The sequence below is a fragment of the Diadema antillarum genome, unplaced genomic scaffold (assembly GCF_040938485.1).
Source record: "Diadema antillarum isolate AM-2024a unplaced genomic scaffold, OU_Dant_1.0 seq00001438_RagTag, whole genome shotgun sequence".
In the NCBI taxonomy this organism is placed as follows: domain Eukaryota; kingdom Metazoa; phylum Echinodermata; class Echinoidea; order Diadematoida; family Diadematidae; genus Diadema; species Diadema antillarum.
The window spans coordinates 1,483,800-1,502,838 of NW_027272188.1; the positions used below are offsets into that span (position 1 = coordinate 1,483,800).

A 19,039-nucleotide genomic window follows, 5' to 3' on the forward strand; every position below is an offset into this window, starting at 1 on the left:
CTACGTAAAAAATAATGATGAAAACACTAAGCCTCTTGACAATATTGCATAGTGCAATCGCGCATGCGCACATGTCTGATTTCCCGAAGTGCTTGTCACTGTGTAAGACATCTACACAATGAGACACCTTTCAGAGTCTTCGGGATTTAGGCCCTCTTGGGACAATCATCTCTTATTGCCAGTTACAGTACCTTGCAACTACACAATAACTATCGGAGAGTTCTCAGGACGAGGCGGAGGACAAACGGTATAGGGCGCAAACAAATTGTGCGATCCGAATGCGATGCGACGACATCCTGGCTGGGAAGGGGACATTTCTCGGTTGGCAAGTACATGTACCAGTATTGTCCGGTAAGAGTACATTTCAGTCCGGTACAAATCGTTACCGGCAGAAAGATTTCGAGCGTATTGATGCAGCACATGGATAACTACCTCTAACTGTCACTATTTCGCTTGTTGTTGTTTTAAATCAAGGTGTTCCTACGTGGAAGCCTCACATCGAACACAAACACACACACACACACACACACACACACACACATTATAAAGACACTATATTAACTAATACCTAGAAACACACATGCACACACATGCGCACACACAAGCGCACACAAAACAAGCGACCGTCGCTTAAACTGACAAACTTGCTCAGCATGTGTATCTACATACTTCTACATCAAAGTTATGACAGACGGTGCAAGTTTACGCTTTATACATTCAGAAATACACAACAATAAAACATCGCCCAATTAAGTGCTTAAAGACACATCAATCATATTGATGCCAGGGATAATGACGTCTAGTGGAAGTGGCAGGCCTACTTTTAACAGGATTACGGACCAAATCACGAGGGAACAAAATATGATACTGATTGCAGTGACGATGGCTGTCAGGACAGTGACAATAACCAGCGAGTGCGTATTGATAAACAAAAGAGATCTCTATCTTCCTCACTTCGAAACATATCTATACGCCACAGCATCAAGAGTTTCTCGTTTTCCATAATCACTATTCACCTCGGTGATTCATGGGTCTTATTGCCATGGCGTTACCATGTACAGGGATAAAGAGTTCAGATGCTATCATCTTCTGCCACACCCTCTTTTTTGGGTGTGAGAGAATGATGATATCGAAGCTCAGAACAAGAACCAGAGTGTCATTCAACCTTGGCTTCCGGTTCTACAATGAGAAGGAGCTTCTGGAGGAACAAAGAGGTCTGATCGATGGCGTTCTGGACGGCAGGTGGTTTGTTCTTCCAGTAAACGCCCACGAGGTAGACGGGGACGCCGGACGCTGCGGCCACCAGCCCGAGTCCGCAGTCCCTGGGAGACGCGTAGAGAGCCATCCCCAGCACGAAGAGCACGCCCAACATGTAGATGACTGGGATGAACAACGGTACCTAGGGGCCAAGCACGGAGGGGGAGAAATTCTTCGAGATTTGCGAGAAAATGTGGTGGAATACGTCCGAAGCTTCTACCAGATATCACCAGCATTCAGACAGAGCATATCCAGTCCGACCCATCATATATAGCAGTCCTTTTTGCAAGCCTTCCTAACTCCACAAACTTTAGTTTAGACAGTTTAGACTTTAGTTATTTGACATTTAATTTCAAAGTACTAGCGAATAGGATAATGTGTACACAACACTGAAACTTATTTGTGGACAAATGAGATTTTATAACAGTGACTTAAATGTTGAAATTTCTAGCCATTGGAGATGTACTTCTTTGCAAGAAGATAGATTCTGAAAAATTAGATTCAGTATGTTCGTTATGTCCTCGTTTGTCACAAGATGTAGCCATTCTCCCAAGTCATTTGGGAGAAGGATGGAGGGGGATGAAGAAGGGAGGAAGGAAGGGAGGAAGGAAGGAAGGAAGAGAAGACGGGATGACGAGGGGTAGAGGAAAGGAGAAGAGGAAGGTGTTGAGGAAAGGGCAAACGATGATGAGGACGATGTTGATGGACGATGATAATGATAATAAAGATGACAATGATGATGATAGTGATGAGGACTATGATGATGTGGATGGTAATGATGACGAGGATGAGGATGTTGACTGTGATGATGATGATGGCAATTATGAAGATGATGTTGATGGTAATGATGATGACGTTGATGGTAATGATGATGACGTTGATGGTAGTGATGATGACGTTGATGGTAATGATGATGAGGATGAGGATGACGTTGGCGGTGATGATGAGGATGGCAATTATGAGGATGACGTTGACGGTGATGATGAGGATGTTGATGGTACTGATGATGAGGATGAGGATGAGGACGACGTTGATGGAGATGATGAGGGTGGCAATTATGATGATGATGATGTTATTGGTGATGATGATGACGATGATGGTAATGATGATGAAGAGGAGGAGAAATGGGAAAATCGGACTCTAGGTGTTATACCTTGAACGGTCGTGGCAAGTCTGGGTGTTTCCAGCGGTAGTAAGGAATGATGGCCACAGCCAGAAAGTTCATGATCCACTCGATGAAGGCCACGAAGTTCAGCAGGAGAAAGATGTCGTTGTTGAGAACCATGACGATGGCAATCGGGAGCTATATTAATGGACAGAAGGGAGGGCATTCCCAGTCATAAATCAATCATTTTGGTGATGAAAGATGAAATGTCCCAACAGAGATTAGAAATGTCGCTCATGTCCATATATCGTAAACATACATTATTTCTTTCTGTAAGATCTACAGTATATCATTCCGTCTACATCGCACCTTACATTTATCGCACCCGGCGACTTTTCCCTACATATCAAAAGACCTCTTGCGGTAATACACGCTGAAGAAAAGTGTTCGTTGCCGACAACGGCTACAGATTATCTCTGTAAGAATCCAAGACGAAACCGAGTTTAGCACATTGAATTTCAGTCTAAATTTATTATTTCACCACGTTTTCTATTATGATTTTGAGGGTACCGTTGGTGTAGAGTGCAAGTACTCTATCACAAGGATATACTATGGTTGAATGCAACCGGCGAGTCGGCGAGAGGAGAAAGGGTAAACGAACACGATAAATCTAATCCTTACCGTAAAGATGGCGGCAGGGATGGGGGTCTTCTTGCGTACGTGGATCATTGACATGACCTTTGGCATCAGACCTTCGCGGCCCGCTACGTACAGAACTCTGCAAAGGAAGCAAGGAATTGGATGATAGCCACTAACACGACTCGCATGAACTTCCGACAACATTTGGAAGTAAAACAAAACCAGCAGGATCAGAAATGAAAAACGAAGGCCCTTTACGTTCCAACGTGCATGCAGTCGGACAGGAAAGGCGAAGTGCTCATTACAGCGGCTGATATTTTAGGCCCAGAATCGTAGTACTAATAGGTGATGCCTCTAGCCCAAATTTGATTTCTTGTCCATTTTCTTTTAATACGTTGTTGTACTTTCGTTGTTCTCTTTTTTTTTTCCGAGTGATTGTCCATCTTTTATCTCACTCCATCTCATCTTCATGGTGTCCTCTCTGATAACCACGGGAACATAAGAAAACATATCAAGAGTGAAGTATGCAGCGGAAGAATGATGGGGGAAAAGGAAAAACATGAAAATTGGGGGTCAAAAGATGCGGTCAAAACGCCACACAGTGACAAGAGGAAAACTGTATCTCACGTTATATCCCGCGTGAGTATGTTTGACCAATGGGATTACTTAACTTGGAACACGTGACCGAGAGATGTTTTTCTCCAAACATCTATGCCGCGGGAGTGTCACATATGTGATAGCCTTTTTCGTTAGCATTTTTACATACCCGCGAGTGGAATCGATAAAGGTATCGCTCGCATCTATTGGCCACGCGGATAGCTAGAAAGCACAATTATCGATACATCAGTATCGCGTATTATCGTCTTAGATCTAACGTTACAGTACTCTCCTTCATTCGACTGCCGCCGTGCCGCGGACCGTGGTTTTACGGTACAACCACCTGTGTTGTAAACGTTCAGCACGATTATATCTGCGTGGTTGATGTAATACACTTTTATCGAATCTAAAGTTTGTAAATTGATGTTGGATATAAAGCAAATAATCATCTACTTCTCGGGCAAAGGATACAATCTAACATCCCCGCGGTAATCCTTGAGGTGTCTATCAGCCCTCGCCTTCGGCTCGGCCTGACAGACACCTCGATGTTAGATTGTACCATCGCCCTCGCAGTCGATGATTGTTTGCTTAATATCTCCTACCTAGAGCTCCCGAACAAGCTTCCATTGACGGTGCCAACACATGACAGAGCCACGAAGATAGAAATGATCCAGGCGAATACCGGGAAAAGCTGCTCGGCAAAGTCCTTCACGAAAACGGGGCAAGCGGAATGAAAAATATTTAACATACGGTACATTTCCGTTTAAATCCACTGAATCCATTGCAACAGCTCCTCATCTTTGAAAAATTAACCATGCCAGAGTTTCTCAACATATCTACATGTACTTTTGTTTTGCTTTGACCTCAAAATCAGTCTTTACCATCATTATTCTAATGCTTATATTCTCTTCAAGCCACATGATCATACATGCATGGACATTACTCTCATTAATATTTCGGGACATGATTTAGGGAGACAATAATTTTATCGACCGTCATTAAATTCATGGTACAGTTGTATAAAATCATATCGAACGATCAATTCTTAAATCTTTCCTGTCGCATTTACATTAATATTTCGGGACATGATTTAGGGAGACAATCATTTTATCGACCGTCATTAAATTTATGGTACAGTTGTATAAAATCATATCGAATGTTCAATTCTTAAATCTTTCCTGACGCATTTACAGCATAAGGTGTAATTTCAGGACAGTAGAACTGTCGACATCAAGAACCTTGGTTCAGACACTACTTTAATTATTAGCAGTCAAAAGGAACAGAGAAAGAGCTCATTAGACAATGTCTGCTTTTTATCAAAGATATAGGCAAACTTTAAAAACTCACGACAGCGACGGCGTTGGAATGGATGATCTCGACGGGCGAGAGGACGGTCAGATAGCTGACGTTGGTGAGGAGATAGATGGACGTGACGGCAATCATCGAGATGATGACGGCCAGCGGAATATTTCTAGAGGTCGAGAGAAATATTGATACGAGTGTCAGCTACGGAGTCATGAACGGAAGCGGCTGGTCATATTACTGACATGGAGGATATTCAAAGCGAATTATAACAATGCACTAAATTCACGAGCAATACATCGGGGAAAGGAAAAAAAATAGCAGGGGGGGGGGGGGGGGGGCTATCATGGTGGCCCAAAGAAATTGACACATCTCATAGATTTTAAAAACATCAGATACTGAGAAGTTACGAATAGCAGCTACCAGCTATGATACAGGTAAAGCTGGTATTATAGGTACAATGAACACACACACATTCAACATAAAAACTCTTCGATATTTCATCATACGCATGAGACTGGCAGTTTTCAAGATAAGTTTCCTCATTTTTGTTTTCACATTCGCGCATATCATTTAGTTGATGGAATTGATGCAGAAATATGCAAATAACAACGACCGAAAGCGAGCTACTATACTTCTCACTGGGTTTGTACACAGCCTGCACAAAACATCGACTTTACGGATAATTGTGCATAACTGATTTGAGCAAAAACAAGACTTTGCATGAAACAGACGACAACACGAAAACAACCCAAAACAAACGCGACCCGGCCGCAGTGGTGAATTTCCTTCCGTGCGCCTCATTAGTCGGTGGCAAAACTATGCTTGTTAGTATCCTTGCTCTACTTTCGATGATTAATATGGGTTGTAGTGCCAATTATCGCGACATGCAACGCACATTATACTCACCTTGCGGGGTTCTTGACTTCTTCCGTGATGAACATCAGATATTGCCTGAAAACAAACAGTTTGAGGAAAACAAACCTTCTTTAATCAAACAAACAAGCACTTAACCTTCACGTCTGTGCCTTTCAGGGTCGCACAGAACCTCTGCACTAATCTCTTCTTCTTCTTCTTCTCTATTTTTGTACATGACCTCATCGTTTAATTGATACGTAAGTACATAAAATCAAGCAGAAGAATAGAAGTCTGTTTTTAAATCGGGAAATCGGACATAAAATAAGAAAGTTATGGAATCGAAACGTTCACGTTTTCACAGAAAAGTAAAGTCGGTCGCAATATGCAAATTAGACGAGATAATGACGCCATCGCCTCATGACTCTTTTCTATTGATTGTTCAGAGAGGATGAACTAAATTCCGTATACTGTCGATAATGTCGCTGTAACTACCACCTCTCTTGCCATTAAAATCACGATTAGGATATCAGGGCTCGACACTCACTTTTATTTCCTTTGGTGACCTGTTCGGGCCACTAAAATCTTTTTATCTTAAATTTGGGTGGCCCAAATGACATGAAAATGAAATGTGGTGGCCCGAAATGAAAGGAAATATAAACATTAATTTCAAACAGGCCTATTAGCTGCCCGATGGGGCCACCAAAAGATAGCGTTTGGGGGAGATTGGTGTCCCGATGTCAATTTTTGGTGGCTCCGGGCCACACACACTTCACTTTAACTTATTATTTGATTTTATTTACACATACTTAATTTACATTATTTAAGTTAATTTGTTAGAAGCGTCCTTTTACTTTAACGCTCCCTTTTAGTTTATCTCGCTGTGTGTAAAGAGTAAAAATGAAAACAATTTCAATCAATACCCTACAAAGCTTACTGCTCAACCTAGCATGGTTGCTAAAGACATGTTTACACAAGCGTTTCCTGACCAGCTGGGTTGAAGTGCTTGTTGTCTATTGTTTTTGTTGTTGTTGGGGTTTTTTTTTCTAGTCTTGTCTTTTTGCAAAGATGTGTTGAATAGTGAAAGGTTTACGAGTTTAAACGTCACTGCGCTACCATAATAGGAAGCACATTTGACCTCATCACGGAAAGAAAAATAAATCCCATCATTCATTGCGACGTGATGACACGTAACGCATGGACTACTATGGTTTATACTTTCTACTTCATAGAGCAAGGGGTCATTAAAGCACAGCAAAGCAAAGAAAAGCAAAGCAAGTGTTGGAAAGTTAACTTCAACAATGCCTCTCCTATATATTTCATATACTATCGAGTAAAACAAGTACATTTGCTGCGGAAGGTAAAATGAGGTTACAAATAGCTACAGTGCGTGTCAGTATGTGGGGAATGGTACAATGTATGGAAATACCACACTTCCGCTTGCTCTAGTTCAATAACCAAATTAGCTGAAAGTGTGTCTTATATCTACCGGTAATTATGAATGCTTGCGTGTGTTCCTATTTAATCTACCTACATATTTACGATCCCCAACTTCTTTAAATGATTTTTAACTCCATTGGCCCGCCTACATGCGGGTTTCACGGTAACCTACCAGCCAGAGAAGGCAAAAATTCCGGCGTTGAGAGCGAGGGGGAAATTCTTCGGGTTGGAATATCCCTCGAATGCGTCGGCAAAATGTTCCGTTTTTCCTGAGGACAGCGAAGGAAATGAAAATGATGCTAGAACAGTGGAATATACTCAGTTGTCAGTATGCATTAGGTTCAGCAACACGAACGTCTTAGCAGCCAGTGCCTAAAAATCATGAAAGATTATCCAAAAGTTCACAGTAACAACTGGTGACAAGAGGAAGAAGAAGAAGAAGAAGAAAAAGAAGAAAAAGGGACTTTCTGATGATTTACAGAAACTATTTCTCAGCGGGTTGTTTCAGATATCTGTAGTACAAAAACGGACAAAACGTAAGGGACAAAAACCAAAATGAAATGACATAACAACATAATCAAGGATCACATTTCTCGTTCTGCCACAAGCATTAATCTTCATTCTATTTAATCACACGCACACACAAATTAGGAGTGACATCTCCGCTTCATACGATCCGGCTAACATAATTAAAAGAATAATGAATCCATAGGCTTTCGATGAATTGCTGCCACAGTCATTTTCTTCTTCAACAAAATGTGAGCCCTCTCGAAACAATCCGAGGTCAAGGGTAGGGTGGGTGGACTACCGCTCTGCTCCCAGTTCGAGTTCAGGGCAAATCGATCCGTAGGGTCAGACTACTCTAGTAAACAACCCTTTCGACCTTCACACAAAAACCATGGAACAATGGTTTCCCTTCCGACTGTTATCAATGTTGTTCCGACCGTCAGAATCAACATAATTGCCCGGGTGCTCTCACATATCTTTTGTTAAAGCAGCACATGTACAGGGGAAAAAGTGCACTTTTTCTCAAACTAGCAGTGTCTGCTTGGACATTGGCTTTTTCTTCTCCATCCCCTTCTTCTCATCTTCCTCCTTCTTCCTACATATTTTAATCCTCTCCTTTCCTACCGTTTTTTTAATTCTTGAAGTTTTGTTTCTTTTTTGGTTTTTTTTCGGGGTTTTTTCACAAAGAAATTTTATTCACATATCAACATTCATGTACAAATAAATATCACGCTACACGATACATTGCATAAATAATGCGATTTCACAGGAAGCTATCAACAGTCTAAATAGATCTGAATACGATTCCAGTTGATGTTGAATACAAAACCTTCATTATTTTTTGAAGTATATGTTCATCTAACTTCTGCGCTTGCTTTAAATTATAAATTTGGCAAAACTGTAATGATTTCTTTTGTTTCTGGCAGGAAATATAAAATATTTTGCACACACACACACACACACACACACACATGGTAACACTTGAAGTTTTATTACTTTGGAAAATAGGTCACTTTTTTTTTCTTCTCCGCCACCGCCTTTCGTGGGAAGTTGAGACCTTTCAATACAATGCTACAGTTATCAGGGATTCTGTCTCCGGAATCCACAATGGAAGGTATCAGCAATGATACAATGGTTGGGTCTACGCGAACGCTCAGTCCTTCTAAAGGTAGTGTTTACTGCAACGAATTGTCAAAACTGCACATTGTACTTGAAGGACTCTACCTAAAAAGAGCTCTATAATCCCCCTAAAAGCTCATTCTCATTTCGCTTCATACTTTAGCAAGATGTAAAAAAACAACAACAAAAAACCCCAAAACAAAAACCCAAAAACAAACAAAAAACGTGTGCAATAGTCCAATGCTCAAACAAATCTTAATGCTTTCCTTGTCAAGGTGGATTTCACTTCAAATACTCTTTATGAAAAAGCGAAGTGAAGACAAAAGAGGAAACTACATACGCACAATACAGATCAAGGTAAATTCAATACAGAATGCTTCAAAAAAAAGTAACAGCACTAAAACCAAAAATCAACGCAGACAAAGTACGGAGTAGATTTTCTAGTTGAAGGAACACAGGATATGGTGAACTTCAGTGGAAAACCTGGTTTGTCAGAATTTGCACTTCTGCTTTTTCTTCTTTCTTATTTTTCCCTCACAAATATTGCGAGGAAAGCCTGGAAGCTGTTCAAACAGCCAACGGTATTTTACACGATAAAGGACGCGCAGAGGAAACGAGTGTGTGGCTGAGGAGGAAAAGACATTGTACCACGGGTACCGATAGGGACACTGGTATAATGAATCACGAAGGGGGAATTAAAGGAAATTCTCATTGGTTTCTATCTCTCTCAAGCCATTCTATGTAAGTACTCGGTATTAGGGCATGCATGAACTGCATTTGGTGCGCAATATCCTTCCCATCACGGCGGCTATAAGGCAAGCTAAAGATGTCTGAGAAGATAAAGAGAATACTGCAGGACCATATATAGGCATTATCTGACAAATTTGATTCTGCACGAGTTTTGTAGGTCAGTAATATTAATACTGTACCGGTAGCCGACCCCCCCCCCCCCCCCCCCCCCCTGCGGAGATAGTATCCTTAGCAGATGCGGTTGAAAATGCCTTTCTTTTTTCACTCTTTTCTTTTTAATCGAAGGGTGATATGGGCTATACAGCACCCATTGGCTTGTCCAAATCAAACTTACTGTTGGAAAATAAATGGCTCAGTAGACAGTACGTTCATGTGAACAGTACTAGGACTTGCCAAAATCAACATTTGGGAACTGAGAATGATATAACTGTAATGCTGATTACAGCTTTCTACAAATAACATCATAATCATCCACATATTGACAATGAGGTCACGAAGAGAATTCACAGTGCCACTTTATCCTACTTATCACGTCCAAAGCAATGTTGTAATGCAATCATTGCGTGCTATAAAATAACCCCATATTAACATCACCTTCGTACATTTCGATTTGTAGAGGTTACCCCTAGGATTCCACTAGTATTGTGTCAGGTCGACGGCGTGATACCGCCTCGCCGAACGCGTGCCACGGTTTTTCAGTCTCTGTTCTGGTCTGACCTAAAGACTTACGACCTTCACATGAACCTCATCGAACGATCGCCTCACCCTCCAATAGCACCTACAACATCCTTGGCATGCTACCCAATAACATATTATTGATAAACCCGCTCCCTGTGTTCCATTGTTATCAGCTCCATCGTTTGTCGCTTAAAGTTTCAAACAAACGAACGTGTAAACGGCTGTATCGCGATATGAACTTAAAATGGTTCACACTTTTTTTTTTCCTGTTTGTCTGTTTTCCCTCATCTTTTTACTCCTTTCTTTCGTGGGGATGGTAATGCTATATACCTACCCTCAGTGACCAGTTTCTTTTTTTGTTTAATATAAAAAAATAACAACAGCATGTACGTAATTAAAAGAACAAGTTTATACGTAAGTGGTACACCCTGGTCTTTACACCAATATCAATCAATCAATCGATCGATCGCTCACTCACTCATCACTCACTCATCACTCACTTAATCAGTCAATCAATCAATCAATCAATCTATCTATCTACCGCAGTATCTATCTATTTATCTCAAATGCTGTATTCTTTTAATTCATTATATTATTATTATCATTATATTATTATCATTATTATTATTATTTTTTTTTTTTTGCTGCAACTCTTCATTCCGATAGGATGGTCGCGCAAAGGCCCAAAATTTGAGACCGCGCGTATACGACGTCCTGTCCACCCACCTCTGCAGAGCTGGACAACGCCGCCGAGAATGATGATGACCAGTCCCGAGATCTTGGCCGCCGTGAAGAAGACCTGGACCCGAGTCGTCCACCGAACGCTGGTGCAGTTCAGGTAGTAGATCGCACCTGCCCAAATTAACAAGTCGTGAGCACACACATACTTTATTCTGACTTTGACATTTGACGTTCCACATGTTGTGATAATCACTGTACCGACCATGTTGTGTATTATGTTACCGGCACCGAAACCGAGCAACAGGTAAATGATCACACTATACCATGGGGTAAAACAAAATGTCAAGATAATTGTAATTCATACGAAGGCGATAGCATCAATGTTTTAACCGATGACAGAATTCTAGCGTTGTTTTATGAACATTTTGGTTGTACATGTACTTGCTGGCGTTTCGTTTGTTTGTTTCCTTCTTTCTTTTTGTTAATAAAGCAAAAACATTTCGATAAATGGATCAAATGTGTAACACATTTCAAGATTACACGCAACCACTACCGGCAAGAAAAGTATGTTGCCTGCAACAGCCTTCAAAATAATGGTCCCAGAATACTGGCTGGCCTAAGCACCAAATTTTCAAACCTGCGTTTTAGGCTCAATAGGTTTACCTTAAATAGCACAGCTGACAAAAGAACAACTCTAGGTCAATGCGGTATTCACTGTGAGACCGTAAATACGCCAGTCTATCCACTTTTATGGAGGTCATACAGTACGCAAGGAACATCATTATGCGTTGTGTATTTGAGAAACCACTGACCAAAATCTACGAAAGTGTACTACAATTTGTTTTAGGACACGTGACGCACATATTGATTTAGCCTTGATTGAAATAATAGAACTCCACGAACAGCGTTGGGAATATAAGGGCACTGTCTGTCACAGTACACAATTCTCCCAAAGTGACATCGTAAACTGCTACACCTGATTTTCCTTCTGTTCATACCCTGATCTTTGTTACAGTATGACACAGTCCCATAAGGCTGAGGCACAAATTGACGACTACATGAAACATCTCGAATGTGTGTTGTTAACTCTCCCTAGCTACTTGAAAGTTCGTGTGTCCCCTTTTGCGATTCTGAATATCAACTTCCCTTCATAAGCTGGTATACTGTAGAGGTAGGTGATCTTTATTTTTTTTTCTTTTTTTTTCTATTCAGGGAATCAGGGGAGTTTCACTGCATTTTTTTTTCATAATGAAAGGGCAAACAGTAGTATGGACTTCAAGTGACTTCAATACGACCCTCAAAAAAAAAAAAAAAATCAAATGGGGAACCTATTCTCCAGTGACACGAGGTCAGTTTCTAATATCTGTAAAAAAATAGAAAAAAATAAATGAAAAAAATAAATAAATAAAATAAAAACTCTGGGGTGTATTTAAAACCATAAGATTTCATGCACAATGTTGGGAGACCTTATTTTTCCACCTTGCAAAATTTTGTGACGTTTTCAAAAGGGATACACGGCCCTCAGCATCAACATGATTTGTACAGTTTGGTGCGATGTGCAACTGATAGCGACTTTGGTTCCACGGCACCAAAGTATAGTGAGCACCATCGCGATAAGAAGCATTATGCTCCACAAGCCTATCTATCCTCTTACGACAAGATGATTTGATATTGGGCCTTGAGACTTATTGCTGGGCACCAGTCACTACATAGCCTTGTCTCAACTCATTCTTCCAACCTTTCATTTACGCCACGAAATACAATGTAGTGTATAATTAAACTGACAAATTGCAAAAGCAACGTCCCATTCAATAGAAAAAAAAAAGCCCAACACAATTCAAACATGAATCATTATCACCAACATCAACCTCTCTAAATTTTAATAGGTTTTGTCATGCCCTTATTAAAACTTATGACAGCAAACAAGCTAAATAGATCTCCACTAGCGTGACATGAAATATGGTGGAAGGGAAAAACTGCATGCTGAGCGTACACAGCGTTACGATGGTGAGGAGCTGAATCGCGCCCTGCGGCAGGCTGTCGCAGTTGGCGAGAAACGGGCTGATGAGGTACTGCGTGCCGATCAGGATGATGAGGGCGTACTCGCCCGGGTAGCTGATGAAGAAGCTCATCCACATGCGGATGAAGGCGACGAAGGGCCCCCACGCCTCGAGGATGTACGCGAAGTCGCCGCCGGACAGCGGGATGGTCGTGCTGAGCTCGACGAAACAGAGCGCGCCAAGCGATGAGAAAACACCGCAGACGATCCACGCAAGGAATGAGTAGCCGATGACACCGTCTGTGTACACCAGGATAACCTGTGGTCAAGAAGAGAGCATGGCAAAACATAATTTAATTCTGGCGCGTGAATAAGCGGGTACTTCAAAGCTTTTATTTGTAGCAATTATAAGTTAAATTATTTGTATCTAATAAACCGCGAACATAATTGTAAGAGATACACAGATATGAGATGGATAGATACATTTTCATATATTAAAATTCAATATAGTTTACATGGTTGCAATTTAGATTCAAGTTCTCATACCTTCCCGGAGCGCGCGGGAATGATAACTTAACATATCTTGGTTCTTCCCAAAGGAATATAGCATTCCCGAACGATCGGATGTGGGTAACACGTGCACCTGTCTTGGCGGAAGCTTTTAGTTTGTTCGATTACTTCTGCTTGGAAGAGTACCCCACTTCTCAGTCTTATCTGTGCATGAATTTTTTGTCAAGATAACGCTTTGTCGGCAAAATGGGTTCATTTTAAGTTAGCCTGATCTCGAGATATTAGGAACTGACATCAATAAAAGTTGCAATCTGGAGAAGTGTCTGGATTTCTTTCACTGCAGACTCTTCCCGTCAGAGATAAACATGTGGTATGGGTCAGAACTTTAAATGACTATTCACGTCTTGACTGAACGCCTAAAATTACCCATATGCTTAAAGAAATGAAGATATTCAGCGCCATGGGTATTCGATGGTTTATTGTTTTAAGGTCCGTTAAACGTTCAAAAACCTCACAAGACTGACACCAATCAAGAGTACACGAAAGATAAAATTACTTCTTTCTCTGAACGAGTCTTTAGCAAGGGAGAACACGAACATCATGTTTCCAACGCTTTTGATGAAGAGTTAAAAGACTGCTTGCCTTGTGCATTTACGCCAATGGTCATGCTGAAATCATTGCAAAATTATCGATGTATAATATGATGATTTCCTGAAGCAGAAAATCTAAGGAGATCGGGAGAAAACCAGCGGTCATCCGAGGTCAAGTAAAGTCTACCGCATTCGTCCTTAAACTTTTAATGCTACCAGACGTAAGCGGCAGACAGTGGAATTCTCCCCATACCTCCCCGTCTGTTCTCATGTAGCCTACCTACACACGGTGTCCTACAAGCTTCCACTCACTGAACAGCTGTGGAAACAATCAATGACCTAACTGGTCTGGACTGGATACCAGTATTACGCTTGTACATGTACTCGTACTCTCCGCATGGAGCTATACATACACAACATGTAGCTCCATGGATGACAGGGCGCGATGACCACAGGGGTGACAACCTCGACTCGCGGAGCCGTCTACACACCTAACTCATTTTCTCTCAATATTCTCAATATATCGAGTAATCGGTTTCGTCAGTGCAGCATGAACATTCCTCATTTTCTTCCATTTCGGTCCTACCTTTTTCTTCCATTCTGCCAGACACAATTCTGATGTTGAAATGACCTACATGACCTTTCTCAATTTGATACAACACTTACATTTTGCTTTGATTTGTCGTGTGTACATCGATTAGACATTAGGTAACAATAGGTGGTGTATAAAGGCCTATACGTATTTATAACAGTTCATATACTTGTATATACGCCTACCTGCCTTTCCTAAAATCTTAGAGAGAATTGTATATAACAGGCTCTATGATTTCTTGGAGAAACATAACTCTCTAAATCCTGAACAGTATGGATTTCGGAGGTCTCATTCAACTGACCATGCCCTTTTGAAATTTTATGATTGTGTCTCTAGTGCTCTAGCTGCACGTGAGCATGTTATTGGTGTGTTTATGGATCTTAGTAAGGCATTTGACACACTTGACCATTCGATCCTCCTGTCTAAGCTCTGTCACTATGGTGTAAGGGGTGTGGCTTATCAGTGGTTTTCTAGCTACTTGTCAATGAGAAGGCAGTTTACTCACTGCAACTCTGTTAATTTTGACATTCTGTATCTGAAATGTGGTGTTCCACAGGGATCCATTCTAGGCCCACTTTTATTTCTCATCTACATAAATGACATTTGTGATGTTTCAACTATCTTGACCTACACCTTATTTGCTGATGATACCAGTGTTTTCTTATCTCATCGTGATATTCGAACCCTTGAACTCACTATTAATTCAGAATTACCAAAGCTAACATCATGGTTCAGAAGTAACATACTATCTTTGAATGTGCAGAAGACTAATTTCATTCACGTTAAAGGGAGGAAATGCTCAGGTGCTCAACAAATTAATGTCAATCTAGATGGTACCCGCATTGAAAGGAAAACATATACAAAGTTCCTTGGCGTATTATTAATGATAAACTTAATTGCAGTGACCATGTGAATCATATCGCTACACCGATATCCCGCAATATTGGTATATTATATAAAGTAAAAAGTTTTGTTTCTGACAAAGTGCTTTTGATGTTATATAACACTCTTATCTTACCTTATATTTCGTATTGTAATATTCTGTGGGCAACGTCAAAGAGTTTGACAGATAATATCCTTTTGTTGCAAAAGAAAGCTGTTCGCATATGTACAGGGTCTGGTTTCCTAGAACATGCAGACCCATTGTTCTTGAAATTAAAATGTTTAAAAGTAGATGATATACATTTCCTACAGACTGCCCTCTTCATGTTTCGTTCTAAGCAAGACCTATTACCTGTCTCTTTTTCGACAATGTTTCAACTTAACAGTGCAGTTCACTCGTATCCCACGAGACAAGCATCAGATATACATTTAGTGAACCCTGGTACTGCACTAGCCTATAAATCAGTCAGACATAGCGGTCCTGATGTCTGGAATGCGCTACCTCAGCATGTTCGTAATTTACAAAAAAATAGTATTATCAGCTTCACGCTGAACTCCTGGATACTATCAACTACATTGTATTAAACTTGCTGTAATCATATATTTCCCCTGAAATCGACACTTGATTGGGATTCATGAGAAATTTAATCAATTTAATCAGTATAATTTGCTTATAATGACTTGACACTTTAAACTTTTTCTTGCTCTCTCTTGTCAAAGTCCGACAGGACAAATAGGCACCACACATGCATTTCTTCTTTCCCCCTCATGTTCCCATGCTCTCTTTGTAAATACCCTCCCCCCCCCCCCCCCCCAACTCCTATCAAGCATATACACTATTGTAGATTGTGTGCACGGGGGTTGCAACGATTTTCAAGCTATAAGCTTATGTTGCAATTCCTTTGCGTGTTCGTTACCTTGAATAATGTAGCTCTCTTAGTGGAATTGTATACTATCCTGTAACTGCTTCTTATCAATGTATAGTTATTGTATATATTCTGTCTTGGCTATATGAGATGTACTTGCATACATTTGTATGCATTCCTATTTTGTGAACACGCATGAGATCTTGAATAAATAAATAAATAAAACATATAAACATCATAAAACAATCTTCAAACTAAAAATATGAGAGGAAAACATTACTGTATACTACAATTTTGATAATTCATTACTCAGCATCATGTTCTGTGTCAAAGACTTGCAGAGCGTCAAACTCAAGCTACAAACACTCTGTAAGAAAAATATGTTAAACTTTGCCCCTTTGACACCAGGACGGTGCAAAGTTGCACCCTTAAAAGTGCTCCCAGTGTTGTGACACTGGTAAAGGTGCAAAGTTGAATCTACCGAAGTTGTGTACTTTCCCGTACAACATGCGATTCAAGTTCATGGCTAACCAGTGTCAGCCGTTCTGTCGGGATTTCAGCACGGATGAAGAGATCGAACGATCGATTTGCTAGTTCAAATCTTGTTCTTGCTCGAGTAGCGAAGTGTTTTGCGTATGTGTGTGTGTGTGTGTGTGTGTGTGCGTGCGTGTGTGTGTAAACAGTGGAGGTCGTGAAACAGGTGACGCGCTTACTTTCGACATACATATCCGCCCCTACGTAGTTTGGGAGAAATCAATCCGCATATCTCTCACGCTGAGTCACAAAATAAATGGCTTAAAAGACGCAAGATGAGAGTCGGACGACAAGCACTGTCAAAAGCGGTATGCTTCATGTCTAGGGGTTAGGTCGGGAGTCAAATTTTGAGAGGTAAACAATCGCTCATGAGCCACATAATGTCGACTACATTACCGCTAACATTTTCTCATCGATTGTGACACGATATAGCAATCGCACTTTGCAACAACGGCTTTTACGTTCTAACAAATCAAATGAAATGGATCAGTGCGCGGATTTCATGAAAATGCTTTTTCGAGCAAATAAAAGATTTCAGTGGTGTTGATTTAAATACCTCTTATCCTTTCTCCATTTCATTAAAAGATGTCTATCAACATAATATGTGGAGTTTCAGTTGCTTCTTTTTTTACGTTAAATACAAAGGTTTGGAAAGACGTATACTTTCATGCTTCAAAAGGGATACGGAAGAATATCGGTGTTCAGGCTGATTTTTCATTGTCGATTCACATTACGTCTATTGACCGAGTTTCCATCAATCTTATAGGGGAGGGTACAGTCGTACAGGCAGTGGTGCTGAATGGAGCGAAAGCAAGTATGAAAGAAAAAGAAAATAACGACGGGCCTGAAAGTTTGGTGAGCGCCAAGACATTCCCGAGCACCAGAACATTTTCAACGCAGACCTCAAAGTTGTGATGTCAGAGTTAAAAACATGTTATCAAAAACAAATTTGGGATTTAAACTCCATACGCTTATCATACAGCAGATAATCACTAAGTGGAAATGGAAGCCATCATTGAAATGATAATATTTTGACACATTATACGATCCTGACCCTGGGACTTGTCACTTTACAGTACTACTACATTTTAGTCATAACATGAATTGGAAACGAGTATAATGTATCATAATACTCTTCGCGGGGCATTTGCACAATATCATGGACCTACAACGTTTCGATGTCGGTCCATAGCAATACGTAGATCGGACCCAAATGGGACCCCACTCTTGTATACTTGTAGCAGCCGAGGCCTCATTCCCTGGCGCAAAGTGCCTATGTACATTGTGTATAGATACAATGTAGTCTGCTCATGTAATGATTTGATTTCCTAACAAGGTACAAAGTAGACAGTTGCTATGGATACGAGAGAGCGCGAGCTAAAGTCCTGGCTTGCCTTTGTGGTGTAACAAATTCCAAACCAGGGAATTTCAAAATCACGGAAAAGTCGCGCAGTTTGAACTGGTCCCCGACAAGTCTTATCTCTGTTCAACATCCCGATGAAATGTCTTTGGTTATGTTTTGACTCATTACACGACGGCGATATACGCATGACTGAAGACGGAAACGACCCATGAGATCACTGGTCTAGGCTATAGCCACCTTTGGAGATTCTACCTTGACCCGTTCCCCATAAGTAGTTGATTCTTAGACAAGCATGCACGTTGCACAATAATTTGTTAAATCGTCGGGACATCTTGTTATTATTACAGTCTGCTTGCTTTCAATATTATGGTAGCGGTGTCCCGATCGGATAATGGTCAAATCTCAATCTCCTGATCATCATCACCAAATGCTGGTATGAGACAATAGCCGTCTTACTATACTCATATCAGATCACATTTGGGAAAAAAAACAAGTTGGAAATCAAATTGAACTGTCAATACGTTTGTATCTGTCGATTTCACATCAACTGAATAGTAGGTCCTACCTACGACAGCTTTTTTAAGCGGCGTCTTTTGGTCAAGGACAACACTTAGCATGATTATCACACATTGCTTTGGTGTAAATTTGGCGCAACGCAATCCAAAGAACAGTACGAATATGAGGGCAGTTTACTTAATTGGATGAGATAGGAATTTGGTAATACTATGTATTTCCCTTCTTGTCCATTACGACCATTTCCTCATTCACATCCA

General features: G+C 40.7%; 1 protein-coding gene across 1 annotated transcript in view; it reads right to left on the minus strand.

The window, feature by feature from the left end:
- Positions 1-351: 351 nt before the first annotated feature.
- The window catches only part of LOC139709502 (cystine/glutamate transporter-like), a 34,791-nt gene continuing 16,103 nt past the window's right edge, over positions 352-19,039 (minus strand). The window contains exons 3-11 of the mRNA XM_071621464.1: positions 12,924-13,248; positions 10,976-11,101; positions 7,368-7,464; positions 5,810-5,854; positions 4,946-5,069; positions 4,201-4,304; positions 3,044-3,140; positions 2,411-2,560; positions 352-1,399 (exon numbers count right to left, since the gene is read on the minus strand). Coding sequence (XP_071477565.1) covers positions 1,157-1,399; positions 2,411-2,560; positions 3,044-3,140; positions 4,201-4,304; positions 4,946-5,069; positions 5,810-5,854; positions 7,368-7,464; positions 10,976-11,101; positions 12,924-13,248 — 1,311 coding nt within the window. The 3' untranslated portion in view covers positions 352-1,156. The remainder of the gene's footprint in view (positions 1,400-2,410; positions 2,561-3,043; positions 3,141-4,200; positions 4,305-4,945; positions 5,070-5,809; positions 5,855-7,367; positions 7,465-10,975; positions 11,102-12,923; positions 13,249-19,039) is intronic.